Source organism: Manacus candei, unplaced genomic scaffold, assembly GCF_025592945.1.
Source record: "Manacus candei isolate 608988 ecotype Guabito, Panama unplaced genomic scaffold, ASM2559294v1 h1tg000040l, whole genome shotgun sequence".
Taxonomy (NCBI): Eukaryota; Metazoa; Chordata; class Aves; order Passeriformes; family Pipridae; genus Manacus; species Manacus candei.
Window position 1 is genome coordinate 1899057 of NW_026138088.1, and position 25219 is coordinate 1924275.

The 25219-nt window shown below is 54.5% G+C and overlaps 3 protein-coding genes, 2 long non-coding RNA genes and 9 other non-coding genes across 17 annotated transcripts in view; 12 read left to right on the forward strand and 2 right to left on the reverse strand.

Moving 5' to 3' along the window:
* Positions 1-7171, reverse strand: part of LASP1 (LIM and SH3 protein 1) — a 32665-nt gene extending 25494 nt beyond the window's left edge. Inside the window, exons 1-2 of the mRNA XM_051794804.1 lie at positions 6995-7171; positions 2107-2201 (exon numbers count right to left, since the gene is read on the reverse strand). Of these exons, the coding sequence (XP_051650764.1) occupies positions 2107-2201; positions 6995-7063 (164 nt within the window). The 5' untranslated portion in view covers positions 7064-7171. The remainder of the gene's footprint in view (positions 1-2106; positions 2202-6994) is intronic.
* A 321-nt stretch (positions 7172-7492) lies between these two features.
* Positions 7493-7564, forward strand: TRNAC-GCA (transfer RNA cysteine (anticodon GCA)). Its single transcript has one exon. It is a non-coding gene; the product is annotated as a tRNA-Cys (tRNA).
* Positions 7565-7781: 217 nt separating this feature from the next.
* TRNAC-GCA (transfer RNA cysteine (anticodon GCA)) lies at positions 7782-7853 on the forward strand. Its single transcript has one exon. It is a non-coding gene; the product is annotated as a tRNA-Cys (tRNA).
* A 1276-nt stretch (positions 7854-9129) lies between these two features.
* Positions 9130-11702, forward strand: RPL23 (ribosomal protein L23). Its single transcript, XM_051794806.1, has 5 exons — positions 9130-9183; positions 9417-9500; positions 10110-10238; positions 11126-11239; positions 11569-11702. Exons 1-5 carry the CDS (start codon positions 9171-9173, stop codon positions 11649-11651), a joined length of 423 nt encoding a protein of 140 aa, XP_051650766.1. The 5' UTR covers positions 9130-9170; the 3' UTR covers positions 11652-11702.
* LOC127474277 (small nucleolar RNA SNORA21) lies at positions 10306-10436 on the forward strand. The gene has a single exon (XR_007905789.1). It is a non-coding gene; the product is annotated as a small nucleolar RNA SNORA21 (small nucleolar RNA).
* Positions 11703-11748: 46 nt separating the features above from the next.
* LOC127474259 (uncharacterized) lies at positions 11749-17577 on the reverse strand. 4 transcript variants are annotated; one of them, XR_007905779.1, is made up of 4 exons: positions 17325-17577; positions 16342-16468; positions 15053-15140; positions 11749-12296 (listed from the first exon to the last, which is right to left on the reverse strand). It is a non-coding gene; the product is annotated as an uncharacterized LOC127474259 (long non-coding RNA). The 4 variants fall into 4 exon arrangements; XR_007905777.1 differs by lacking the exon at positions 11749-12296 and adding an exon at positions 14707-14903 and having other exon boundaries at positions 17325-17576; XR_007905776.1 differs by lacking the exon at positions 11749-12296 and having other exon boundaries at positions 14707-15140; positions 17325-17575.
* On the forward strand, positions 13973-14044 carry TRNAC-GCA (transfer RNA cysteine (anticodon GCA)). The gene has a single exon. It is a non-coding gene; the product is annotated as a tRNA-Cys (tRNA).
* On the forward strand, positions 14312-14383 carry TRNAC-GCA (transfer RNA cysteine (anticodon GCA)). Its single transcript has one exon. It is a non-coding gene; the product is annotated as a tRNA-Cys (tRNA).
* On the forward strand, positions 14414-16093 carry LOC127474260 (uncharacterized). The gene is made up of 3 exons (XR_007905781.1): positions 14414-14511; positions 15347-15870; positions 16028-16093. It is a non-coding gene; the product is annotated as an uncharacterized LOC127474260 (long non-coding RNA).
* TRNAC-GCA (transfer RNA cysteine (anticodon GCA)) lies at positions 14765-14836 on the forward strand. The gene has a single exon. It is a non-coding gene; the product is annotated as a tRNA-Cys (tRNA).
* TRNAC-GCA (transfer RNA cysteine (anticodon GCA)) lies at positions 15231-15302 on the forward strand. The gene has a single exon. It is a non-coding gene; the product is annotated as a tRNA-Cys (tRNA).
* TRNAC-GCA (transfer RNA cysteine (anticodon GCA)) lies at positions 15722-15793 on the forward strand. Its single transcript has one exon. It is a non-coding gene; the product is annotated as a tRNA-Cys (tRNA).
* Positions 16197-16268, forward strand: TRNAC-GCA (transfer RNA cysteine (anticodon GCA)). The gene has a single exon. It is a non-coding gene; the product is annotated as a tRNA-Cys (tRNA).
* A 15-nt stretch (positions 17578-17592) lies between the features above and the next one.
* CWC25 (CWC25 spliceosome associated protein homolog) lies at positions 17593-24626 on the forward strand. The gene is made up of 10 exons (XM_051794792.1): positions 17593-17661; positions 18250-18422; positions 19052-19288; positions 20132-20201; positions 20419-20546; positions 20769-20838; positions 21503-21687; positions 22258-22344; positions 22914-23075; positions 23831-24626. The coding sequence occupies exons 1-10, from the start codon at positions 17644-17646 to the stop codon at positions 23943-23945; spliced, it is 1245 nt and encodes a 414-aa protein (XP_051650752.1). The 5' UTR covers positions 17593-17643; the 3' UTR covers positions 23946-24626.
* Positions 24627-25219: the final 593 nt, after the last annotated feature.

The following is a 25219-nucleotide window of genomic DNA, read 5'->3' on the forward strand; positions in this document are numbered from 1 at the left end:
AGGGAAGGAAGATTTGGATCAGGACACTCTGGACAGCTCGGGGGTCTCATCCCTGCCAGTCTCCATCTCCTCCATGGTGGGCTGAGATCCCTGCCCAGCCCAAAGATCCCCTAAAACCAACAGCTCCTCCTGCCTCAGGACACACATTTCCCCCCCTCCAGAAGTTCCCAGTTTCACCCCAAAAGCTGTTCCCCCTAAATAACCAATTAACAGTCATTTGCTGCTTCCCCACACCATCACCACCCTGTGCTTCAGGGGGGAGAGATCCCAGGAAACAGCCATTCCCAGGCACAGCTGGAATGCTCCAAGTCTCCTCTCAGTCCAGGAGGAGTGGTGGACTTTGGACAAGCCACAGTCACCATCAGCAACAACCACCCATAAAAGCCACGGGACTGGGAGGGTTTGGTCTGGTCTCACCACTTCTCTTTCCTACACAACTCACACAGGGAGAGTAAGTTTAGCTGGGATAATTAGGGATAAATCCTTCCCTGTGAGGGTGGTGAGGCCCTGGCACAGATTATTCCATGGATACCCCATCCCTGGAAGTGTTCAAGGCCAGGTTGGAGCAGCCTGGTCTGGTGGAAGGTGTCCCTGGGGGTGGAACTGGGTGATCATTAAGGCCCCCTCTCAACCCAAACCAGCCTGGAATTCCATGGCTCCAACACCCATCCTGCAGGGATGTTGTCAGGATTAGTGTTTTTAAGCACTCTGTGAACAGACCAGTGCTAATTCCAGGACGAGATTATCTAATTTTCCTTCTAAGAACTGTCAATGGATAAGAAGCAGCTACAAAAGATGACATTCCAAAGCTGCTTCATAGATATTAAGAGACACATCAGGCCCAGCCCAGAAAGGGGTGAGGAATTAAAGGGTCCTCCTTGGTAAGAAAACAAAAGTGGGGGGCACTGCTCAGAAACTGATAGAAAGGACCAAAAAAGGGACCAAAAAAGGGACCAAAAAAGGGACCAAAAAAGGGACCAAAAAAGGGACCAAAAAAGGGACCAAAAAAGGGACCAAAAAAGGGACCAAAAAAGGGACCAAAAAAGGGACCAAAAAAGGGACCAAAAAAGGGACCAAAAAAGGGACCAAAAAAGGGACCAAAAAAGGGACCAAAAAAGGGACCAAAAAAGGGACCAAAAAAGGGACCAAAAAAGGGACCAAAAAAGGGACCAAAAAAGGGACCAAAAAAGGGACCAAAAAAGGGACCAAAAAAGGGACCAAAAAAGGGACCAAAAAAGGGACCAAAAAAGGGACCAAAAAAGGGACCAAAAAAGGGACCAAAAAAGGGACCAAAAAAGGGACCAAAAAAGGGACCAAAAAAGGGACCAAAAAAGGGACCAAAAAAGGGACCAAAAAAGGGACCAAAAAAGGGACCAAAAAAGGGACCAAAAAAGGGACCAAAAAAGGGACCAGGCAGCTGCTCTCGTTCTACCCTGCCCTGCCTCCATTCCCTGCTCAGGAGAGAAGGACTTTGCCTTCAAGCTTTGTTTCCTTCCAGATTCATTTCCCTCCCAGGTGAGGAGCAGTGAATCCAGGTGACTGCCCTGGCCCCCAGCCCAGCAGAGCACAGGCCGTGGTGACCCCCTGGCCCTTGTCCCCTCCTCCCAGATACCTGGAGGGGGAAGAAAACACCTTTTGATTTCCCCTTCTTTAAGGGGGCACAGGTTGGGATCAGCTCCAGGGAAATGCCTGCCTGGATTAGAATTTTATTCCCCTCTTGCCCACCCACACTGGGCCTGGAGAGCAGCCACCAGCTGGGATTTAGGCCTGGAAAAACCTGGGTTAGGACTAGTATTAATTGGTGTGTGACCTTGATTTTAAACCAGTATTAATTGATGTGAGACCCTGATTTAAACCCAGTATTAACTGGTGTGTGACCCTGATTTAAACCCAGTATTAACTGGTGTGTGACCCTGATTTAAAACCAGTATTAACTGGTGTGTGATCCCTTCATCCAGCGCTTTCCCTGCGTTCCCAGCAAACACCAGAAGAGTTTCAGGACAGGTCAGGGTGCCCCCCACCCCTCATTTCGGGGTGGGGGCTGATGGTTAAGAGGGAGGAGGGTCCAGCAAAGCCCAGATGAGCCCCCCCAGGACAGGGACTCACGCGTTGCAGTACGGCTTCTTCTCGTAGCCCTTGTAGTTCTTCATGTTTAGGGTCATCTTGCAGGTCTCGCAGTGGAAACATGCTTTGTGCCAGAACTGAAACACAGACAGGACAACCATTAACACCAGTGACCCCCCCAGTAACACCAGTGACCCCCCCAGGCAGGCCCAGGTCCCGCTGGAATCACAAAATCCCAACCCAGCAGCTCCCGGGGTATCAGCAGTGCCACCCCTGACTCCCGAAAAACCTGGGGGATAGGAGATATCCTGACTGACTGAGGGCAAAATGAACCTCCCTGAGCCTCCCAGAGCATCCTATCCGAGCTTCCACAGCTCCAGGAATCCATGGGCTCGGCCAAACACGGGATGGAGGAAGCTCCAGCTCCACCAGAGGCAACAGCCCCGGTTTGGAGGCTTCAGAGCTGCTGCTTTAGGGTTTTTCTGCTGAGCTTTGCCAGGTGCCAGCCAGAAGAGCAGGTCAGGTGAGGCTGCAGCAGCCAGGGAGACACGGGCAGGGAGGAAAAGGTTCTCATGGGAAGCAGGCACAGGGAGCTCACACAGATCCAAGGCTGAAGGCAGAATTCAGACCACGGCCCAACAGCACGGGCTGAGACCCCCAGGAAACCCCAAAGGGCTGTTTGAAGGTGGTCAAACCCTTTTAGGGCTGCTCCAAAATAAATGATTTCCACTTGGTGCTGAGTTGGCCCCAGTGGGTTTCCAGGTTGGAAGGAACCCGATCAGAACAGCTCAGAGCTGCTCCCAAGGAATTAAAGGTCAACCTTAGAGGTCCTTCCAACCAAAATGGTCCTGATTTTGTCATTCTGAGGCTGCTCAGCCCCACACAGACCAAGGTCAGTGTCCTGCCAGTCACCCAGTGCCCAGACTCTGCGTTTCCATCGGGATTTGAGGGGTCTGGAGTCAAAAATTCTCAGGGCCCAGCCCAGGAAGGGAAGCTCCTGCACAGGCAAGGGCTGAGCTGGAGCAGGGAAATGGGGAATGCACAGCCCAAAGCAACACCTTTACTCACACAGGGAAAAAAATCAGTCCTGCCCTAGAGCTGCCCTCCCTGCTCCAGCACCCAAACCCTGCAAAATCAGGGGAAAAAAACCAACAAACCTCAGCCAAAAAACCCCCAAATTAGGAGCTCAAACCACCAATTAGATGACAGGGAGACCTGGGAGCCAGGCCCACGCTGAGCACTCAAAAAGCAAACCCAGGGCACCCAGCTGGGGGTTCTGGCTGTGATTTCCACCCTCAGACGTTTGAGAAGTCATTTCCCCACCCCAAAGCCCTGTTCCTGCAGGGAGCCAAGCCCTGGTGTCACCACACCCCGAGCACAAACACTGCCAGGCTCTGGAGACGTGACTCAGCCCAGGAGGACAATTTTCCTCCTTTCAGTTGCTCTGAGCAACATATTTGTTCCTTCCCTCTGGTTACACGAGTTCCTCCAGCACCCACAGCCAGAGGGGCTTTGCTCCACACCCCCCCCTTCCCAAACAGCCTGGCCAGGGGGACTTTCCCTCCCCATCCCAGCTTTGGAACTCTTTAGGGACAGACAGAGTTCTTTGGGGTTGTTAGGGGTCAAAGCCTTTCTGCTGGGGGTAATTAACCCTTCCCAGCAATAGCTGTGCACAAAACACTGTCAGTCCACAGGGATGAACTGACAGCCAACGTGATCCCAGAGCCTTTTCCTTCAGGAATCCCCCAGCTCCCACGAGCCAAGGAGGATCTGGCACGGCCAGCTGCCCCCTGACCGTGGCAGAATGATTCTCCCAGGCAGGGTCTACCCCCAGCCAAGCAATTCCAGGATATTCCTGCCTCAGTTCCCACTAGGAATTGCTCAGCAGTGGCATTCCTGCCCTGGGGCTCTTCCCAAGCTGCCCATCTGCCCTACCCTTAAACCTTAAACCTTTGCTGCCCTCAAACTCTGCCTCACACTGATGGATTTGCTGCAGACCCACAGACTCTAAGGCAGCACTGAAAGGAGGGCTGGAACACGGCTGGACACAGGGGAACAGGAGTTATTTAGGCTTCCAGGAACACTCCAGCATGGCTGCAGAGAAAGAGGACAGGCTTGAAGTGGGTTTTCAGAGGAGCATTAACGCCTGTGCTTTCCAGTTCCTTTCCAATTCCCAGCCTGAAGTGCTCTGAAGGCCTGGAGGCAATTCCAGGTACATGTCTGGAGGTGATCCCGGGTCCACCAGGCTGGGCTGGATGGGAAGCACACCCTGGACACCCTGGAAGGCTGCTCTGGGAGTGGCAACTTCCCCCCTCCCAGCAGAGCAGGTCTGGGGACAGAGCTCAGGGCCACGGTGTTGGGATCTATTTACAGAAACAGGGGATGGGTTTGGGTGGGAAGGGACCTTGGAGACAATCCAGTTCCACCCCCAGGGACACCTCCCACTAGCCCAGGGTGCTCCAAGCCCCCTCCAACCTGGCCTTGGACACAACCAGGGATGGGGCAGCCACAGCTCCCCTGGGTCAGAGCAAGCCAAGGCATCACTGCACACCCAGAACAGGCACCACCGGAGGCTCCAGGGCTTGGGGACAACACAAGGAGGGACCCCCTGGGCTGCAGATCAACCTGGCTGAGGTTTTAAGGCCCTGCAGAGCTCAGGGTGACTCCTCTGCCCTCCGTGGGCTCAGCAGCCACAGCCCCGGGACAGCTCTGGGGTGTCACTTCCCCTGCGGAAGCAGAGACATCACCCAGCACCTTCCCCAGCACCTTCCCGTGGGGGCAGGGACAGCAGCACGGCCCCAAACCCTCCCAGCACGGCCCCAAACCCTCCCAGGACGGGCTGAGAGCTGAGGGGCAGCACCAGGGCTGTGGGCAGGGGGGTTTTGCTTCCCTGGCAGCCCCGCAGAGCAGTGAGTTTTCTGCAGATCCCAGGAGGGAAATGGGCTTTCCGGGTTGCAGAGCAAGCCCAGCAGCACAGCAGAGGCACCACAGACTCGTTTCCCCTCCCAGCAGCCTCTGGTCGTCGGCACAACTTCTGCAAACACGCCCTGGCTGCCCTTTGGACTTTGCTCCAGGTGCAGGAAAAGCGGGGAGGGAGGCACTGCAGCACCCGGCCAGTCCCAGGGTTTTGTGGGAAGTGGGTCAGCTCTCCCAGCCAGGAGCCCCGGGAGAGGTGAAGCCCTGGGCAGCACTTTGGGTGGGGTGTGTTGGCCCACGAGTGCCACGATTTTTAGGAAGAGGAAGCAGATAAAGAGCCCGAGGAGCACAAGATGGTGACTGCAGGCTCCTGCCTGCTTCCCAACAGCTGGAATACACCATCTCCGGGTGTTCCTGGACACACAGCCACCAGCCCAGACAGAGCACAGCCCCCAGACAGTGTCTGAGCAGGAGGAAGTGACGGATCATCCCCCCTTCCCTTCCGAATATCCACAATCCCAATAACCCCCTTCCCTTTCCAGCAATCCACAACCCCACCCCCCCTTCCAATTATCCCCAATCCCAACATCCTGCAGCTACTGGAGGCCAGCCCAGGCTCCAGGAGACTGAGCCACTCACTGCCCCCAAAACCCAGGACCCAGGGGTGACAGTTCAGCTCCAAGCCGTTCCCAGCCCCAGGAGGAAACATCATCCCTTAAAAATGTCAGCAGCAGGGTCTGCAAAGCTCAGGAATGTCGCTGGAGAGCCCAGAATTCTTCCAGTTACTTTTTTTAGTCCCTAAACTGGTCGTCCCAGAAGCCTGGGAGAGGAGGGGGAGGAGGAGAACAGCTCAGCTCTCCAGGATGGGTTAGTTGGGAAGTAAATCCCCTGGGAACAGCACAGGGAATGGAGACCCACCACCACCTTCCTCACCTCCAGCCCAGAGCTTTGGTTTTTGATGGGAAAATACCCAAAAAAAGGGATACTCCATGTTAAAGGAGGCAGCCCAGGGATTGGAACAGGGAAGTATCAATTGGGATGGAAGATTTGGGGGGAAAAAAAAAAGGGGAAAAAGCTGGATAATGGAAACCAGATGATGTTCCCAGCTCCAGGGAAGCATTAACTGTTGCTTTCCTTCAGCCTCCGCAGGCACAGGGATGTGCTGCCTTTTAATTAGAGATATTACAGTAAATATATCAATTTGATATACAAGGGAAAGTCCTGGATGCCTCTGGAGAACCCCAGGAAAAGGGCTCCATCCACGTCGCCCAGCACAAGAAGTGCCACCTCCAGCAGCCCCCCAGGGCTGGGAGGAGTGGGGGGGACCCACGGGATAATGGGATGTGATCCCCCCGGGATTCGGGTGGGCAGCGTGGAAACACCGCCGGGAAGGGGGGTTCCGTGGGGATATCACCGGGAAAAGGATGGGGAGGGGGGGAAGAACCACATTCCCTGGTGCTCCCCAGGGCTGGAAAGAGCGTGGGGGACCCCCCCGGACAATGGGGTCCCACAATGATGTGACCTCCAAGACTCGGTGGAAATACCCCCGGAAAAGGGGGGCCTGAAGGGGCAGCGTGGAAATATTCCCTGGAAAAGGGGGTCCTGAAGGGGCAGCGTGGAAATATTCCCTGGAAAAGGGGGGGCTGAAGGGGCAGCGTGGAAATATTCCCTGGAAAAGGGGGGGCTGAAGGGGCACTGTGGAAATATTCCCTGGAAAAAGGGGTCCAGAGGGGGCAGAGTTGAATTCCCCCCGGGAATGTGGGATGGCGGAGAACCACGTCCCCTGGAGCAGCACAAGGAATTGCCACCCCCCGGAACCCCCCCAGACCTCGAAGGAGCGTGGGGACCCCCGGGACAACGGGATTCCACAGCGATGCGACCCTATGGAAACACCCCCGGGGAATGGGGGTTGGGGCGGGGGGAACCATCCCACCCAGTGGCAACTCCATAGGAAAAACCCTCCCGAATCCATCCACGTGCGACCCCCTCTCTCCCCCCCCCCCCCAAAACTCACCTTATCCAAGCAGTTCACCTTCTCCGTGGGATACACGATCTTCCCGCAGCGCGCACAATTGGGATTCATGGCTGAAAACTCGCGTGGAGGGGGAGGGAAAAAAAAACCTCTCTCCCACCCTCCTCCTCCTCCGCTGCTCCTTCTTCCTCCTCTTCTTCTTTCTGAGCCGCCGCCCGCGATGTCGCGACTTTAAATAGTCGGGAAGGGGTGGGAGGGGAGGTGGAGGGAGGGGAAAAAAAAAAGGAGGGGGAAGTGGGAGGGACTGGGAGCGGGGGAGGGGCGCCCGCGCGTCAGGCCCGTCCTCTTACGCGAACTATCCCTCCTCTTACGCGCCGGGCGCCGCCGAGCTTAAATATTCACGGGAAAAAAAAGAAAAAGGCTAAAAAGGGGTTGAAAAATTCGAAATAACGATGTTTGGGCCGAGGCGGGATTCGAACCCGGGGACTTCCCACCTTCCCTGGGCAGAGGGACCCCCTAGCGGCCGGGAGGAGCGCAAGGGGGGGTATAGCTCAGTGGTAGAGCATTTGACTGCAGATCAAGAGGTCCCCGGTTCAAATCCGGGTGCCCCCTGGAGAGGCGCGAGCTTTAATTTTTCCGCCCCGATTTTTTTTTTTGAGGATTTCCCGGAGGGGTGGAAAATGAGGCGGGAGGATCCCCAGCCCGCACGCCCCGCGCGGCCTCCCCCCGTTCCACGCGCGGGCGTCCGCCCGCGCGTGGAACGGGGGGAGGCCGCGCGGGGCGTGGAACGTGAGGGGAAAGCGGCGCCCGGCGGCCATTTTGTGCAGGCGGGGGTATAGCTCAGTGGCAGAGCATTTGACTGCAGATCAAGAGGTCCCCGGTTCAAATCCGGGTGCCCCCTTGCTTTTTTTTTTTTCCTTTTTTAATTATTTTTCCCCTTTTTCAGGCGGTTCTCGCCCCGAATTATTGCGCCCCGAGCGCTGCGCGCAGTTCTGGGTTCTTTAATTTAAGGTGCTGGTGCAAAGAAGGGTCGGGAGCGCGAGTCCGTGAGGGAGCTGGGGGGGCTCAGCCTGGAGAAAAGGAGGCTCAGGGGAGACCTTCTCACTCTCTACAACTCCCTGACAGGAGGAGGGAGCCGTGGGGGCATCAGGCTCTGCTCCCGGGCAATAGGACACGAGGATGCAGGCTTAAGCTGCGCCAGGGGAGGTTTAGGTTGGATTTTAGGAAGAATTTCTTTACAGAGAGAGCGATCAGGCTTTGGAATGGGACACTGGGCATCGGAATGGGCTGCCCAGGGAGGTGGGGGGGTCACCAATCCCTTGAGGTCACAGAATCATGGAATCAGCCAGGTTGGAAAAGACCTCTGAGATCACCCAGTCCAACCCGTGACCCCACCTTGTCACCCAGACCGTGGCACCCAGTGACACATCCGGGCTCTTCCTAAACACCTCCAGGGACTGGTGACCCCACCACCTCCCTGGGCAGCCCATTCCGATGCTCAGTGTCCCATTCCAGTGCCCAGTCACTCTCTCTGTGAAGAACTTCTTTTCCAGTGTCCACCCTAAACCTCTCCTGGCAGACCTTAAGATCCTCCTGTCCTAGTGCTGGTGCCCTGGGAGCAGAGCCTGATCCCCCCCTGGCTCCCTGCTCCTGTCAGGGAGTTGTAGAGAGCGAGATGGTCCCCCCTGAGCCTCCTTTTCTCCAGGCTGAGCCCCCCCAGCTCCCTCAGCTGCTCCTCACAGGATTTGTGCTCCAGCCCCTCCATGTCCTTCCCAAACTGAGGGCTCAGAGCTGGGCACAGAACTCGAGGTGTGGCCTCACCAGTGCCCAGCACAGGGGCAGAATCACCTCCCTGCTCCTGCTGGGCCACGCTATTCCCGATCCAGGCCGGGATCCATTGGCCTCCTTGGCCACCCGGGCACCCCCGGCTCATGTTCAGTCAATGCCGAGTCCTGAGTGCCACGGCCTGGGTGACAGGGTGGACTGGATTATCTTTTCTACTCTGGTTGACTGTGATTCTGTGGCGCTGCGCTCGCCCCCCGCGGTTGTTTTATCCCGGTTTTATCCCGGTTTTCCCGGTGCCGGGGTTGTGTGAGGGCGCGGCGTTCCCCGCCGCCTGCAGGGGGCGCTGTTCCCCCCTCCCTCAGCCCCGGGGCGGGGCGGGCGCGTCACGTGACTGGTGCGTCACGTGACTGGTACCGCCTCTTCCGGCGCCAAGATGTCGAAGCGAGGTGAGGCCCGGGCCGGCTCCGGCACCATCCGGCTCCATCCGCCGCCATCCCGGCACGGCCAGCGCCCTCCCGCGTCCCGATGGCCCGCTCCGGGGTCCCCATGGCCGCTGCGGCGGAGAGAGGACGCGGGCGAGAGGCGCTGGGCGCGGATGGCGCGGGCGGTGTGGCCGCCCCCGCTGCCCGGGGCCCTGATCGGGCCCTGCCCGCGGGTTAACGCTCTTCTCGACCCGCAGGACGCGGAGGTTCGTCCGGGGCCAAGTTCCGCATCTCCCTGGGTCTCCCGGTGGGGGCCGTGATCAACTGCGCCGACAACACGGGTGAGCGGCGGGCTGGGGTTGGGACCGAGGGGGCGGCAGCGGGAAAGGGACCCCTGGGAGCTGGGGAGACCTCCTGGAACCGGGAGAGACCCTCTGGAATTGGGGGAGCCAGTTTCAGCAGGAAAGAGCCCCCCTCTAGCCGGGGGAGCCCCATTGGAACGGTAGGGGCCAGTGGGAAGGAGCCCGTCTAGAAGCGGGACATGCTCCCTGGAACCGGGGGGATCTGAGGGAAGGAGCCCCTCGGGAATGAGCCTCGTGGAAATGGGGGAGTCCCACTGGGGACCCAGCGGGAAAAGGAGCCCTCTGGAATGGGAGAGCCCTGCAGGAAGGAGACCCTTGGAATCAGGAGAGTCTGGTGGGAAGGACACACCCTGGAACTGGGGGAGCCCCGCGGGAAGGAGTCCCCCTGGAATCGGGAGAGGAAAGGCAGAGGGTGACCAGGTGTTGAATGAATTCCCAAAGCCCGGTTTTCCTGCAAAAAGCCCTGGCTGTGCCTGTGGCTCAGCGGGAGGAGACAGCAGTGGCCTGGCTTGTTGGGTGTCCCCTCAGTGAAGCTGGATATCCTGGGGTAACACCTTTCTGGAGTAATGGGAGTGCTGCTCTCCACAGGGGCCAAGAACCTGTACATCATCTCCGTGAAGGGCATCAAGGGCCGGCTGAACCGGCTGCCGGCGGCCGGCGTGGGAGACATGGTGATGGCCACGGTGAAGAAGGGCAAGCCTGAGCTGAGGAAGAAGGGTGAGTCCCACCGTTCCTGTCGTGGAAAGTGGGGGATGAAGGCCCCGGAGTGTCTCCTCCTCCTCCCCCCCTTCTGAAAAGCACTCGTTGGGTCTGTGCCGTGGCTCAGGGAGTTGTCGTGGAAGGGCAGAGCAAAGGCGCCGCTTTTGGGTGAAGTGGCAGCTCGTGCTGCTGATTTCAATCAGTGGTGGGACAGCAGGGCTTGGGGTCATGGAATGGGGTGGGTGGGAAGGGGCCTTGGAGATGATCCAGTTCATTCCCACCCCCTGCCATGGGCAGGGACACCTTCCACTAGCCCAGGTTGCTCCAAGCTGGCCTTGGACACTTCCAGGGATGGGGCAGCCACAGCTGGGAGTTCCATTCCAGTCCCTCCCCACCCTCACAGGGAGGGATTCCTTCCCAAAACCCTCTGCTGAGTCCATTTCTCCATCTATAAAAGAGGAGCAATGTTGCATGGATCTGTGAAGTTGGATCATGGAGTCCTGGAATGGTTTGGGTGGGAAGGAACCTCAAAGCCCATCCAGTCCCACCCCCTGCCGTGGGCAGGGAACAGGTTTGCTCCTGCTCCAGAGGAGTTTTTGCCGAATATTGTTTGTGAATTAATGGCTTATTTAGAAATAAAGCTGGGAAAGTGGGAAACCAGTGGATCACCCAGGTGCAGACACAGCTCTGAGTGTTACATGCTCATTTTTAAGGGGACTGTTGACCACAAACCGAACCTCTTCTTAGTGGAACACCACAAATACGAGATGTCAAGTTAAAAAAACACCCCCAAGTTTGTGCCTTGGGTTTGATGCTGCAGCAGAGCAGCCTCCTGAAGGACATCCCCCTGCAGTGAGTGTTTATCCCAAGGTCTGTGACCCCGAGCTGCTCCTCTCCCTTCCCAGTGCACCCGGCCGTGGTGATCCGGCAGCGGAAATCCTACAGGAGGAAAGACGGGGTGTTCCTCTACTTCGAAGACAACGCAGGGGTGATTGTAAATAACAAAGGAGAAATGAAAGGTGAGGGTTGGAATCGTGTGGATTCCTACTGGGAATGTGGGGAGGTGGGAGCTTTCCTGAGGGAGAGGACCCAGGTTCCGCTCAGAGAGTGGGAAGTGCTGCCCTGGACCATCTGTGCCCTCTAATTGTGGAATTCCAGAATGGTTTGGGTTGGAAGGGACCTTCAAGCTCATCCAGTTCCACCCCCAGGGACACCTTCCACCAGCCCGGGTTGCTCCAAGCCCTGTCCAACCTCAACCACTTCAGGGATGGGGCAGCCACGGCTTCTCTGGGAATTCCATTCCCCCCTCCCAGGGCAGAACTGATGCTCCGTTATCCCTGTTTTCCAGGCTCAGCAATCACAGGCCCCGTGGCCAAGGAATGTGCGGATCTGTGGCCCAGGATCGCCTCCAACGCCGGGAGCATCGCCTGAGCCTCCCCCTGAGCCTCTGCAGAGGCAGCAAATAAAAGGCCTTGTACCCAACTCCGTGCTCTGTTTCTTGCCAAAGGTGCTGGAGGAAGGGAGGTGGTGCTGGGAAGGATTTTTATGGAGCTCCTTGTGTGTTTCAGCAGGAAAACGGGATTTTGGGGGCTTTTCGTATCTTAAGTCTGTTTTTCAGGCAGGTTCTTGCACTGCTGGAAAAACACCTGGAATGGCTTAAATTTTAGCAGCAGTGAATTGATCCATTGGGTGTGCACAGACAGGAACTGGGAGGGGTCTGTGGGAGCCCTGCCTTTGTGCAGGAGCTCTCAAAACTGTAGAGTTTCTGGAATTTTCTTCCAGAATTGGCAATTTTGACTGCTTAGGGATAATTTTAACTACTCAGAGATACTGTGGGGGAGAAATACTGCCCGAAAGAGCTGAGCCATGAGCTGCAGGTCCTGGTGGACAGTGGGATCTGAGGAATGTCCCTCAGGACACTGCTGTCACCCCAGGGAGTGGCTGAAGCAGGAGCTGCTGAACCCTCGATGCCAATTCCACGTGGAAGGTCTGGGCTGAGCTTCCAGGATCAGCTCCAGAGGCTTCAGGAGCAGAGGGGGGAGGTATGTCCACTGTGCTGTGGTTTTCCTGGTGATTCTGGAGCAGAGGGAGAAATGGTTTGGGTGTTCCTGGCCCACCCCAGCAAGGAAAATGTCTCATCCCTGGGCTCACCAGTGACTCTGTCCTGGTTTTGGGCCCTGGAACACCCACCCTGAAACAGGGGCTGCTCCCAGGCCTGGCTGCAATTCCTGCCTCCATCTGCCCTGGCACTAAGGGCATTTTCCCTCAGCACAGGGCATTTTTTTCCCTCTGCTTGGAGATTCCTGATGTTTTTGTGCAATTCCTGGTGCCATTCCCGGGGTTTCAGTGCAGGGAGGGTGGGGAAACGGAGCGAAGCCTCTCAGATTTGGAAGCACAAACCCAGGGGAATGATGGACAAACCACCAGGGCCTTGCACTGACTGGTTTGGGAATTTTTTAACTGATTTTTTGATTTTTTTTTTCTTTTTGTTTTTAACCATCTCTCTGGCCTAACCACGAACCTGCAAAATCCCATGGCCCAAAAAGTGTTCCTTGCCACTCCCCCTGGAGATGCAGGGACCTGCTCAAGCCTAAGGAACAAACCTGTTCCCCCCTGATGCTTTAACAGCCACTTTTCTGATTTTTTTGAAGACTCTTCTTTCCATGGCCTTGGATTCTTGGATTTAAACATTTTGGGTTTAATTTTTTTGGGGAGGGAGTGTTTTTATGGCTGAACACCTGCCTGCCCGTGGGAAGCAGTGAATTAACTCCTTGTTTTGCTTTCTCTGCTTTACCTAAAACTATCTTTATTTCAACCCATGAGTTTTCCAGCTTTTTACCCTTCCAATTCTGTCCTGGATCCTGCTGGTGGGGGAGTGAGTGAGCAGCTGCATGGGGCTTGACTGCTGGCTGGGTTTAAACCAGGACAAGTAAAAGGAAACTGGTGTAAAAAAAGTATGCAGTTTCCAAGGATAATATAAACAAAAAATCTCTGAATTAGGAAGATCTTGGGCAATATATTGGGGGTTGCCCTGTCATTCTTGATGTCACCACGTGTTATGGTGAATGACATTATTTTTCCTTGTGTTTTAGAGGAAATTAAGTGGGAATTCATTAGCTTGACCCCCAAGGGCTGGCTGGGAGGGTGGTGAGAGCCCCAGACTGGGGTTTGGGGTGGAAGGAGGAACAAGGATGAGGGGTGGGAGCAGCCCTGGGATGTGCAGGGATGAGGAGTGGGAGCAGCTCTGGAACGTGGCAGGGCTGAGGGGTGGGAGCAGCCCTGGGATGTGCAGGGATGAGGGGTGGGAGCAGCCCTGGGATGTGCAGGGCTGAGGGGTAGGAGCAGCCCTGGGATGTGCAGGGATGAGGGGTGGGAGCAGCCCTGGATTGTGGCAGGGCTGAGGGGTGGGAGCAGCCCTGGGATGTGGCAGGGCTGAGGGGTGGGAGCAGCCCTGGGATGTGCAGGGATGAGGTGTGAGAGCAGCCCTGGATTGTGGCAGGGCTGAGGGGTGGGAGCAGCCCTGGGATGTGCAGAGATGAGGGGTGGGAGCAGCCCTGGGATGTGGCAGGGCTGAGGGGTGGGAGCAGCCCTGGATTGTGGCAGGGCTGAGGTGGGAGAGCAGCCCTGGGATGTGGCAGGGCTGAGGTGTGAGAGCAGCCCCCTGGGATGTGCAGGGCTGAGGTGTGAGAGCAGCCCTGGAACGTGGCCATGTCACTGCCCACAAGGAGCCTCCCTGGCCCTGCCTCCCTCATGGGGGTATAGCTCAGGGGCAGAGCATTTGACTGCAGATCAAGAGGTCCCCGGTTCAAATCCGGGTGCCCCCTCCCCTTTTATTTTTTTTCCCCTTCTTTTCATCCCCCAGGATTTGGTTTGGAGCTCTCCATCCCCACGTTTCCCCCTCCAGAGCTCTCATGCTGGTTGCTGGCTGCAGGTGACCCCCAGCAGAGCAGAGGAGCCTCTGCACAGTGTTCCCAAGGAAGGGGATGAGTATTTCTTTGAGAACCTGCTTTTCTGCCCTGGGATTAATTAGCAGTTGTGCTGGGATGGCAATTAGCAGGGAGATTCCTGCTGGGAATGCTGGCTGGAAGCAGGGGGGTATAGCTCAGTGGTAGAGCATTTGACTGCAGATCAAGAGGTCCCTGGTTCAACTCCAGGTGCCCCCTCTCTTTTCCCTTGATTTTTTTCTATTCCTCTGGCCAAAATCTTTCCCAGGGAGAAGGTGGGGAGCTCTTGGTGGATCTGGGAGTTTGTTCTGTGCACTCAACGTTGGTTCTGAGCTTCAGCTTCAAAGGTATCGTGGCTCTGACTGTGGGGAAACTCCAGAGGCTGTGCCCTGTGTGAGCAACTTCTCACTGTCTGGGCCTTCCTCTGTTCTTAATTTTCAGCAGTGATCACATTTATCCCAATTTATGGTATTTAACTCCCTTTGGCAGGCACACAAAGGGAGCCTGCAAGAAAAAGAATCCAACCCACAGACAGAAAAAACTTGTTTCTTTCCAAATAAATGGTTTTTTTATATCTACCTGTGCACATCCTGCACCAAGGGGGGTATAGCTCAGTGGTAGAGCATTTGACTGCAGATCAAGAGGTCCCTGGTTCAACTCCAGGTGCCCCCTTCTCTTTTCCCTTCATTTTTTCTCTTCCTTTGGCCAAAATGTTTCCCAGGGAGAAGGTGGGGAGCTCCTGTTGGATGTGGGAGTTTGTGCTGTGCACTGAATGTTTTGGGAGCCTTGGGATTGAAGGAAGTGAGGCCCAGTTGGGAAGGGGCAGGGGTTGTGCACTGAGGAACTCTTGAGTTTGTTTGTCTGTTGTTAATTCTCTCCAGTACTCACATTTCCCATAACTGATGATATTTGCCATAATTTCTGCTGTTTAACTGGCTGTCCAGGCTGTGGCAGGTCCTTTAAGGTGCACAGGGGGCTGTCAAATAAAGAAATGCAAACCATAGATATCAAAACTTGTCTGTCTCCATAAAGATTTTAAAATATCCCTGTGCAGGTGCAGTGCCAGGGGGGTATAGCTCAGTGGTAGAGCATTTGACTGCAGATCAAGAGGTCCCTGGTTCAACTCCAGGTGCCCCCTCTTTTCCTCTCCTTCAGCCTTTATTTTGCCAAAATCTTTCACAGAAAGAAGCTGGAGAGCCCCTTCCTGAATCTGGCAGCTTGTGCTGTTCTCTCCATGTGCTTCTGAGCTCCATCTTTGAAGGTTCCAAGGCCCTGAGTCCTGGGAAGCTCCAGGAGCTGTGCCCTGTGTGAGTAACTACTCACTGTTTGTGTGCCTTTCTCTGTTCTTAACTCTCTGGAGTAATCATATTTACCAAAACTGACCATATTTCCCAGAACTGACCATATTTGCCATCATTTCTCCTGCTTAACTCCCTGTACAGCCTTTGACAGGCAGGGTGCAGGGGGCTGCTGAGTAAAAGAGCCCAAGCAGTGGACAGAGAAATGTGTTTCTCTTTGTAAATGTTTTTAAATCCCTTTGTTCAGGTGCAGCGCCAGGGGGGTATAGCTCAGTGGTAGAGCATTTGACTGCAGATCAAGAGGTCCCTGGTTCAACTCCAGGTGCCCCCTTCTCTTTTCCCTTCATTTTTTTCTCTTCCTTTGGCCAAAATGTTTCCCAGGGAGAAGGTGGGGAGCTCCTGTTGGATGTGGGAGTTTGTGCTGCAGTGAATGTTGGTTGGGAGCTTTGGGATTGAAGGAAGTGAGGCCCAGTTGGGAAGGGGCAGGGGTTGTGCACTGAGGAACTCCTGAGTTTGTTTGTACTTTTGTCTGTTGTTAATTCTCTGCAGTACTCCCATTTAGCAGAATTGATGATATTTGGCATAATTTCTGCTGTTTAACTGGCTGTCCAGGCTGTGGCAGGTCCTTTAAGGTGCACAGGGGGCTGTAGAGTAAAGCAATGCAAACCATAGATATCCAAACTTGTCTGTCTCCATAAAGATTTTAAAATATCCCTGTGCAGGTGCAGCAGCGGGGGGGTATAGCTCAGTGGTAGAGCATTTGACTGCAGATCAAGAGGTCCCTGGTTCAACTCCAGGTGCCCCCTTTTTGGTCCTTTCTCACCCTTTTTTTTCCTCCCACAACCTCCTCACACACAGCCCACAGAGAGACCCCCTTACCCCTCTGAGGCCTTGGGAATCACTTGATGATGTTTTGCCAAGGATGAGAGCAGGTTTTGACCTTTCCTCTCTGCTCTCTACGTCCACACCAGCAGGCTCAACCCCACAGCTGCTGCTCCAGTTCTTCCTGTCGGAGTAATTACCCCTGATTTAACCAGTAAATTACCCCCGGTTTAACCAGTGAATCACCCCTGATTTGGCCAGTGGATGACACGTTTTCCAGCAGTGCTGGGACGTTCCCCGGGGGCAGCCGAGGCTGGGGTGACACAGGTCGGTGTGTGGGTGCCCCCGGGGCTCGAACCCGCGGCCCCGGGTCCCGCGGGCGGTGGCGCTGCCCCTGAGCCGCCCCCGGGGCGGGGCCGGGGGGGGCGGGAGGGGGCGAGGCGGGAAAAGGTGGCGCAGGGGCAGCGCGGGGGGTTGGGGACAGCGGGGACACCGGTTCGAGCCCGCGCTGGGCCGGGAGGGCACCGGTTCCACACAGATTGGGGGGGGTGTCCCCAGTTCTAACCTGGGCTGGGATGGGGGTCCCCAGTTCAACGCAGACTGGGAGGTTACTGGTTCCAAGCCGGGCTGGTTGTGACTCTAATTGGGGACAGGGGACTGCAGCTCTAACCCAGACTGGGGGGTCACTGGGCTGGGAGTGGGGGTCCCCAGTTCTAATCTGCGCTGGGATGGGCATCCCCGATTCTAACGCACAGTGGGAGAGTCAATATTTCTAACTCTAACTGGGGAGAGGGGTCCCCAGCTGTAACCCAGACTGGGGGTCACTGGTTCTAACCTGGGAAGGGACAGGGCGGTCCCGGTTCTAACCCACCCTGGGATGGGAATTCCCAGTTTCTAACTCGGGAGGTCACAGGCTCTGACTCGGGAGATCCCAAGCCCTGCCGAACCCGGAGGCACAAACCTTCCCGTCTGCACATTAATGCAATTACAGCTCCCTGCCAGACCTGTCCCGTGGCTTCTGTGCAGCTGGAATTACTCACTTTAATCCCCAGGCGTTTCTCTGGGATTGCTCCTATCAGCCTCACTTAAACGGATCTTGCCTTAATCCCCTGGAAGTGCCCAAGGCCGGGTTGGACGGGGCCTGGAGCAACCTGGGCTAGTGGAAGGTGTCCCTGGGAGTGGGGCTGGATGGACTTAAAGGTCTTTCGACCCAAATCGTTCTTCCCTTCCCTCCTCCTCTCGTCCTAGCGCCGCCATCTTGCCGACTGCCGGAAGTGACGCCAGGAGCGACGCCGGCGCGATTGATGACGCAGTTCCGGTCCCGGTAGCGGCGGGGGACGCACTCGCCCGGAGGCCGCGATGGGGGGGGGAGATCTGGTGAGGGTCCAGGGGGGGAAGAGCGGGCTGAGAGGGGACGGGAAGGGCTTACGGGGGATGGGGGGAGTCTGAGAGGGACGGGGGGAACGGGCGGGAGTGAGGGGGGTCGCGGGTTGGGGGTGAGAACGGTCTGGGGGGATTGAGGGAGAACAGAGGGGGCTGAGAGGGGGCTGAGGGAAGGGGGGGCGCTTAGAGGGGCCGGGGTGGGTTAAGGGGGTCTGAGAGGGGATCGGGGAGAGGCTGAGGAGGTTGGGAGGGGGAGCTGAGGGGAGTCGGGGGGGGGTTGAGAGGAGCCAGTGGGGGATGAGGGGCCGGGGAGGGTGAGGGGGCTCAGAGGGACTGAGGGGCGGGATGAGGGGCTGGAGGAGGATGAGGGGTGTAAGGGGGGTCGGGGGGGGGGGCTGAGAGGGGTCTGAGGGAGAGGGGGGCTGAGAAGGGTCTGATGGGGGCTAAAATGGGGGTTGAGAGGGGTCGTGGAGGAACAGAGAAGGGCTCCAAGGCAGCCCTGGCGCTCCCTGGGCTCAGCCTCCCTGCCCATCCCCGTGTGCCCTCGGTGCCAATCCCAACCCCGTCCCCGCGTGCCCCCAGAACTTGAAGAAGAGCTGGCACCCCCAGACCCTGCGCAATGTGGAGAAGGTGTGGAAGGCGGAGCAGAAGCATGAGGCCGAGAGGAGGAAGATCGAGGAGCTGCAGCGGGAGCTGCAGGAGGAGCGGGCGCGCGAGGAGATGCAGCGCTACGCCGAGGACATGGGCACGCTGCGGTCAGGGGGCTGGGAGCAGGGGATTGGGGAATTGGGGAGTGGGAGGGACCTGGGAGCACATCCAGTCTCACCCCACGGGCAGGGACACCTTCCCCTGGCCCAGGTTGCTCCAAGCCCCGTCCAGCCTGGCCTTGGGCACTCCCAGGGATGGGATGGGGCGGCCACAGCTGCTCTGGAGGATCCACTCCACCACCTCCCCACCTTCTCAGGGAGGAATTCCTTCCCAATATCCCATCCAAACCTACCTTTGCTTTGCTTTGAATCCCTTCCCCCTTGTCCTGCCACTCCAAGTCCTTTTAAATAATCCCTCTCCATCTTTCCTGAAACTCCTCCAGGCACTGAAAGGCCACAGTTAAGTCATCCCTAAACCTTCTCCTCTCCAGGCTGAACAATCCCATTTCTCCCAGCCTTTCCTCATAGGAGCTGCTCCATCCCTCTGATCATCTTGGACTCATTCCAGCAGCTCCGTGTCCTTTCTGTGCTGGAGAAATAACAAGAACAAGAACAACAATAATAATAATAATAAAACATTTCTATTCACCTTAAACCTTAAGGTTTTAAGCTTTAAACTCTACCTTCAGAACTGCAAGGAGGAAAATAAATTGGTGGGTTGTTTTTTTTTCCAACAGGAAAAGGGAAGAGAAGCTGGAGTGGATGTACCAGGGCCCTGGGGGGATGGTGAACAGGGAGGAATATCTCATGGGGCGCCCTGTGGACAAGTTCATCTTCGAGAAGGCCGAGGACAAGGAGGCAGGGTGTTCCAGTGAGACTGGGCTGCTGCCAGGATCCATCTTTGCCAAGTCTGGGGCCAACTCCGTGCTGGACATGGCCAACAAAATCCGGGAGGACCCTCTGTTCATGATCAGGTGCTGGGAGGGAGCTCCAGGGAGGGGGGTCCTGGCTGGGAGCTGGGCTGTGGGGCTTAGAAACACTGCAGAGACATGTTTATCTGTGTGTATAAATTCAAAATTCAAAATTTTAAATTTTAAATTTTAAATTCAAAAATTTTGGACGTACCTGTCAATTTTTATGAGTGCCTTTACATTTTTATGAAGGTGTTTATCTTATAAACATTTATCTGTTTATACAGACATATTTATCTTAGAAACATATTTATCTTAATATTTATCTTAAAAGACATTTTCATGCGTGTCTTTAAATTTAGGGATTTTATAAATGTCTTTCAAGTTTATAAACATCCATAGATTTTTTATAAATGCCTTTACATTTTTATAAATATCTTTTTTATAAATATCTTCCAAACACTGGAAAGACATTTTTATACATCTTTAAATTGAATTGGTTTGTAAATGTCTTTGTAAATGTCTTTAACTTTATAAATGTCTTTAACTTTGTGTCTTTAAATTTGTGTCTTTCTTTAACTTTGTGTCTTTGACTTTATAAATATCTTCATGTTTTTAAAGAGGTCTTTACCTTATAAACAGTGTAGAGACATTTTCACATTTATTGAAATATATAAATACAAATGTATTTATATTTATATACAAATGTACCAGGCATTTATTGGCATTTGAGGCAGGTTGATGGTAACAAATCTTTGTTGTCCTGCTTTTTGCACCTTAAATGGAGGAGAAAAGGGCAGATTCATCCTTTGTGTTCTTAGAGCTTGCACTTGACTGATCTCTCTCATGAAAACGTGATATTTTCTGTGTTTGAAAACACTGGTATTTTTATTTTTCCTGCTTTAGAAAGAGGGAGGAGGAAAAGAAGAGGGAAGTTTTGAATAACCCCGTGAAAATGAAGAAAATCAAAGCTTTGGTAGGTGCCTCTCAGAACACACTGACCCAGGGGGAGGCTCAGAAATCAGAAGTTTTGCTGAGCTCTTTCCTGACCTAAACTCTTTAATTTTGGGTGGCTGGGGTTTTGTTCCAGGAGCTTTTCCACAGAGAACTCCTGATTTTCCCTTAAGATTCTGAGCTCCCAGGGGTGGGGATGGTGATAATGACTGACAAGGAAGTGGGGTTTTGCTCTGCAGCTGCAGAACAGTTTGGATAAAAAGGAGAAGAAGAAGAAGAAGGAGAAGAGGAAGAAGCACAAGAAGCACCGACGGCGCAGCTCCAGCAGCGACAGCTCCAGCAGTGAGGAGGAGAGAGGCAAAAATAAGTAAGTTTTGAGGTTTTGTGGCAAGAATACCTCGTTTCCTCATTAAATTATTTGGTTTTCAAGTCCTCTCTTTGAGTCTTTAATTGGCTTAAATGCTCCTGTGTTGTTACTTCGTTGGTTTTGCATCGTTAAGGTGCCATAATAATAATAATTTAATGTTAAAAAAATACCATATTCTTGCAGTTCACCTACTCCAAAAGGACTGTTTTGTTTTCTCTGTAGGTCTCAGAAGAGGATGGACAATTCCTCCTGGAAACCTGCTCCTTACAAAGTCCCAGGGTATGGTTTGCAGGTATGTGTGTGTCCCAATCCCAGTGCCCTGAGTGAGGGAAAACCAAAGAGCTTTGGGAGTTTGCTGCAAATCTGCTGCACCAAGTGGAAGAGGATTATGAGGGGAACACGATTTAATAAATTTTAGATTCAATTTGCAGCCATCTAAGCCTGGAAATTAAAATTATTCAGATCCTGGTAGGACTTTTGTCTGCTGAGAATTCGAGTTAAGGTTTGTTTAGTTTCTCTTCTCAGAGTGTTACCCTTGGAATCGTGGAATGGTTTGGGTTGGAAGGGACCTTAAAGATCATTTAATTCCAACCCCCTTGCCATGGGCAGGGACACCTTCCACTAGCCCAGGTTGTTCCAAGCCCTGTCCAACCTGGCCTTGGACACTTCCAGGGCTGGGGCAGCCCCAGCTTCTCTGGGAAATCCATTCCAACACCTCCCCGCCCTCACAGGGAGGAGTTTCTTCCCTCGTCTCTCCCAACACTCAGCTTTGGCTGCCTTGTTTAGTTTTCTGAACCTCAGGCAGAAATAACATTTTTAGACACATTTTTTTTAGGCAAGGGGTGAACAGGAACCTGGGGAGGGACATAAATAAACCCCAACCACACGTACACCCCTCCCTGAGGTCTCCTCTGGGGCCTTCCACTGTTCTCCTCCAAGATCCTTCTGAATTGCAGGTGAGAGACTCAGAGCAGAGCCACAGGGCCCGCAGCTCCCCGGGGCCTGGCCAGGACAGGGCTCCCCACAGGCACCGGGGTCGCTCCCGCAGCTCCTCCCGCTCCCCCCAGAGACATTCCAGCAAGAGGAACTCGGAGCAATCCGGCTCCAGGGGCTCGGGATCTCCTTCCAAACACGGCAAACAGTGAGTGTGGGTGACCTGGCTCGGGGGGGGGGGAAATTCCCTGGGATCCAAATCCCTCCTGTTCCATCTCCTGCCACTTTTGTGTCCTGACGTTATTGCTCAGTGCTGGGTGGAAAGGTGGGAAGGGCAGGAGCTGTCCAGGAGCACCCAGGGAGCTGCTGGAGGGGGCAGTCCCACTCTTCATTTGGGACACCCTCTCTAATCGCACCCTTTGGGTATTGCTTGTGACTCTGCTTTATTTGGGCTACCAGTTCTCTTCAGACTCGTAATTTAGAATTAGAATTCATAATTTATAAATTAGAATAGATACAACAGAAAAGATGTAGAATTACCTTTTTTTAAATGCATATAAAATCATGGAGCAGGTTTGCTGATGAAGTAATTAGAACTGAGTAAAAAAGTAAATTTATAAGAAGTATAATTAAGAATCATTAGAATTTGTTTGCAGGGTGGACAGGTAACAGCCCTGCAGCTGTGGGGGATGTCTTGGCTTCAGAATGTGCTAATAAAGCCAGGGAATGTTCAGAAATGGGATGACCTGTGCTAACAAGGGCGTTTTTTGGGTTGCAGGCACAGCAGTCGGGAGGAGAAGGGCAGAGCCAGGAGCCCTTCCCCCAAAAAGAGCTACCGGCGCCAGCACCCCCCGGGTTACACCAGGTGAGGGGGGCTGAGAACCAGCTGGGTGCAGCCTGTGAACCAGGTTTGAACCACAGCAGAGCAGATCAGGTGTCCAGAAAGTCAGACACAGAGTCCTCGAGGGCTCAGTGGGTGCTCCTGGGCTTGGCTGTTACGTGACACCTTGGACACCTTCCCAAAAACCCATCCGGGTGGTCACTGCTTCCTCCTGCCAGGCAGGAGGGAATGTGAGGTGTCTTTGTCCCGTGGGCTGTTAATTAGGAGGTTCTGTTTCACTGCCATCAGGCAAAAAGGACCTCGACAGCATCATCTTACAGGTCAGTTAAACACAGGGAGGCTGAAAAGGGGGAGGAAAGAGGCTCTTGCTGGGCCATGGTGAAGCTGAATATTTAAAAGCTTTGTTGGTTGGCCACCAGAGAGAAAACCATGCTAAATACCCCTAATTTGGGGCATTGTAAGTCATCTTTGGTGGTTGGACTTGATGACCTTAAAGGTCTTTTCCATCCTTAACAATCCCAGGTCTTAAGGAATGGAAAACGAGGGCCTGGTGTGCTGTTGGTTGACAGCAGTGGTGGTTTCTACCCAAACAGAAAGCTCTCTCCAGAGGAACTGGAGCGTAAACGGCAGGAAATGATGGAAAATGCCAAGTGGAGGGAAGAGGAGAGAGCAAACAACCTCAGGAAACACAGGAAGGAGGAGGAGCTGGAGCGGGAGCTGGAGAAACTCGACGCCAGGGATGGAAAGTTCTTCCAGTGAGTCTTTTCCCTCCTTCTCATTCGGGGGAAATCCAGGCCACAGCTTCTGAGTGAGGGCCTCAAGCTTTGGGATGTTCCAGATCATGGTGTAGGATCCATCTCCACTGTGTTTTATGGTAGAACTGGTGACATCTGCTGTCCCCAAATTCTCCTCTTAGCCCAAAAGGTGCTTGTTTCTGGGATGGCCTCGACAGTCAGACTCAGCTGTGTTTTGCCAACCTGTAGAAATAAAAACCCACCAACCTCCAGGTGGTGTTTCACATGCAGATATTTAGAAATTTTCTGGTTTTAAGTGCTTGAAACACTCTTGGGCCTGCAAGTGCCTAAACACACTTAGTGGTAACTTAGCCCTTGTAGCCATGGCAGGCAAAAGGATTTGGAGTGACACCTTCCAGAGGGTGCAAGAAAGATCCCATGGCAGTTTTATTCTGCAGGCTCTAGAGATTAATCAGAGGAGAACATGTTCTTGAGTTTAGACCACAGAACCACGAGATGGTTTGGTTTGGGTTGGGAGGGACCTTAAAGCCCATCCAGTGCCACTGGCAGGGACACCTTCCACTAGCCCAGGTTGCTCCAAGCTGGCCTTGGACACTTCCAGGGATGGGGCAGCCACAGCTTCTCTGGGAATTCCATTCCAACCCCTCACCACCCTCAGAGGGAGAAATTTTTCCCCAGTATCCAATCTCTAATCTAAACCTCCTCTCTTCCAGTTTAAAATCTGATTTTTTTCCCTCTGTTCCAATTCCCTGCAGCCGTTTAAAGCTGGAGAGTGCTTCCACCTCCACCCTGGAGGAGCGTGTGAAGAGGAACATCCACTCCCTGCAGAGAACTCCTGCTGCCTTGGAAAAGAACTTTATGCAGAGATGAGGCTTGTTCTCCCTCTGCTCCTGTGCAGCAGTTAAATGGACTCTTGTTCCCAGAGGTGAGAGCCCTCCAGCACAGCCTCACTGCTCTCTCCAGGAACACTTCCCATCTCCCAGAGGTGCTGGATCTCTGTGCTGAGCCCAGGGTGTGCTCAGGACTGGGGGCACTGGGAATACTTTTGTAGTGGGTGGGACCTTGGCTGGGGAACTCGTGAGCCTCTGTGGTCCATTTTTAGCTTTTCCTTCCCTCTCCCCACCTTGACTGGTGTCACTTTTGTATATTGTTACCAAATTGTGCCAGGTGGTCACTGCTTCCTACTACCGAGCTCTTTATAGGCCAGAGCTAAACAGCTATTTTTATTAATCCTTAAAATCAGAGCAGAACCAATTGACACGTGAGTTAATTTCGTGGAATTTGATAAAACCACACGAGCCCTGTCCATCCTGTCACCATTTCAGGTGTGCAGGGTGTGATGTTAGGCCAGTCTCAGAGTATCTGTGGCCATTATTTGGTTGCTCACAGATTTCACTGGTATTTGACCCAAAAGAAGCTGCTTCCAGGGGAAGGGAAATGAGCAGAGCGTAGCTGGGTACAGCAGACATTTCTCTGGGATTTTGTACTGTAAGTAATGTGTATATGTACAGCGGTGTAGATTTATTTTGTCTTTTTAATTAAGAAACTTCACTGTCATTTGTTAAAGCTTCTTTGTGGCTCTCGGGTGGGGTGGGAGGGGCGGGGGGGTGAATTCGCTGGGGGGGGAAGGTTTGGTGAAGGTGTAGGAGGCTGTGGGAGCCCCTTCTCGGGTGTATCCATCCCTCAGGACCCTCCCGGTGCCGGAGGGGTCGCGGGTGGGCCCCACGAGGGGTCTGTCGCGGGTGGGCCCCACGAGGGGTCTGTCTCGGGGGGTCCCGGGGCGGCCCCGGCCGCGCTCTGGCCCTTTAAACGGCGGCGCGTGACGTGGGAAACAGCCCATTCATAATTCCAGCCGCCTCGCCGCTGATTGGCCCGCTGGCAGCGGGGGCGTGGCCTGGGCGGGCGCCTCACACCGGCTGGGCGAGACCATCTCCGCGAAGAGGAGGAGGGAAGGATGCTTTTCCCCCCCCAGCTCCGTCCCTTTCCCTCCGTTGTCGCTCTCCGTTATCCCGCGTCTCAGCCCAACGCGTGCCGCGGTTCTCCGCGTTCCACCCGCGGGCCGATCCGCAGCCACCTCGCCGCCATTGCCCGCGGCTTTGTCCCCCCTCCCGCCCGCGGGGGCGGCCATGGCACCTCCCGCCGCC

What these genes read in the sequence shown, in the direction of transcription:
- RPL23 (XM_051794806.1), top strand. An exon ending in CAACTGCGCCGACAACACGG is followed by an intron (nt 9,501 to 10,109) that starts GTGAGCGGCGGG and finishes TGCTCTCCACAG; the next exon opens with GGGCCAAGAACCTGTACATC. An exon ending in GCCTGAGCTGAGGAAGAAGG is followed by an intron (nt 10,239 to 11,125) that starts GTGAGTCCCACC and finishes CTCCCTTCCCAG; the next exon opens with TGCACCCGGCCGTGGTGATC.
- CWC25 (XM_051794792.1), top strand. An exon ending in GAGGACATGGGCACGCTGCG is followed by an intron (nt 18,423 to 19,051) that starts GTCAGGGGGCTG and finishes TTTTTCCAACAG; the next exon opens with GAAAAGGGAAGAGAAGCTGG. An exon ending in AGGGATGGAAAGTTCTTCCA is followed by an intron (nt 23,076 to 23,830) that starts GTGAGTCTTTTC and finishes AATTCCCTGCAG; the next exon opens with CCGTTTAAAGCTGGAGAGTG.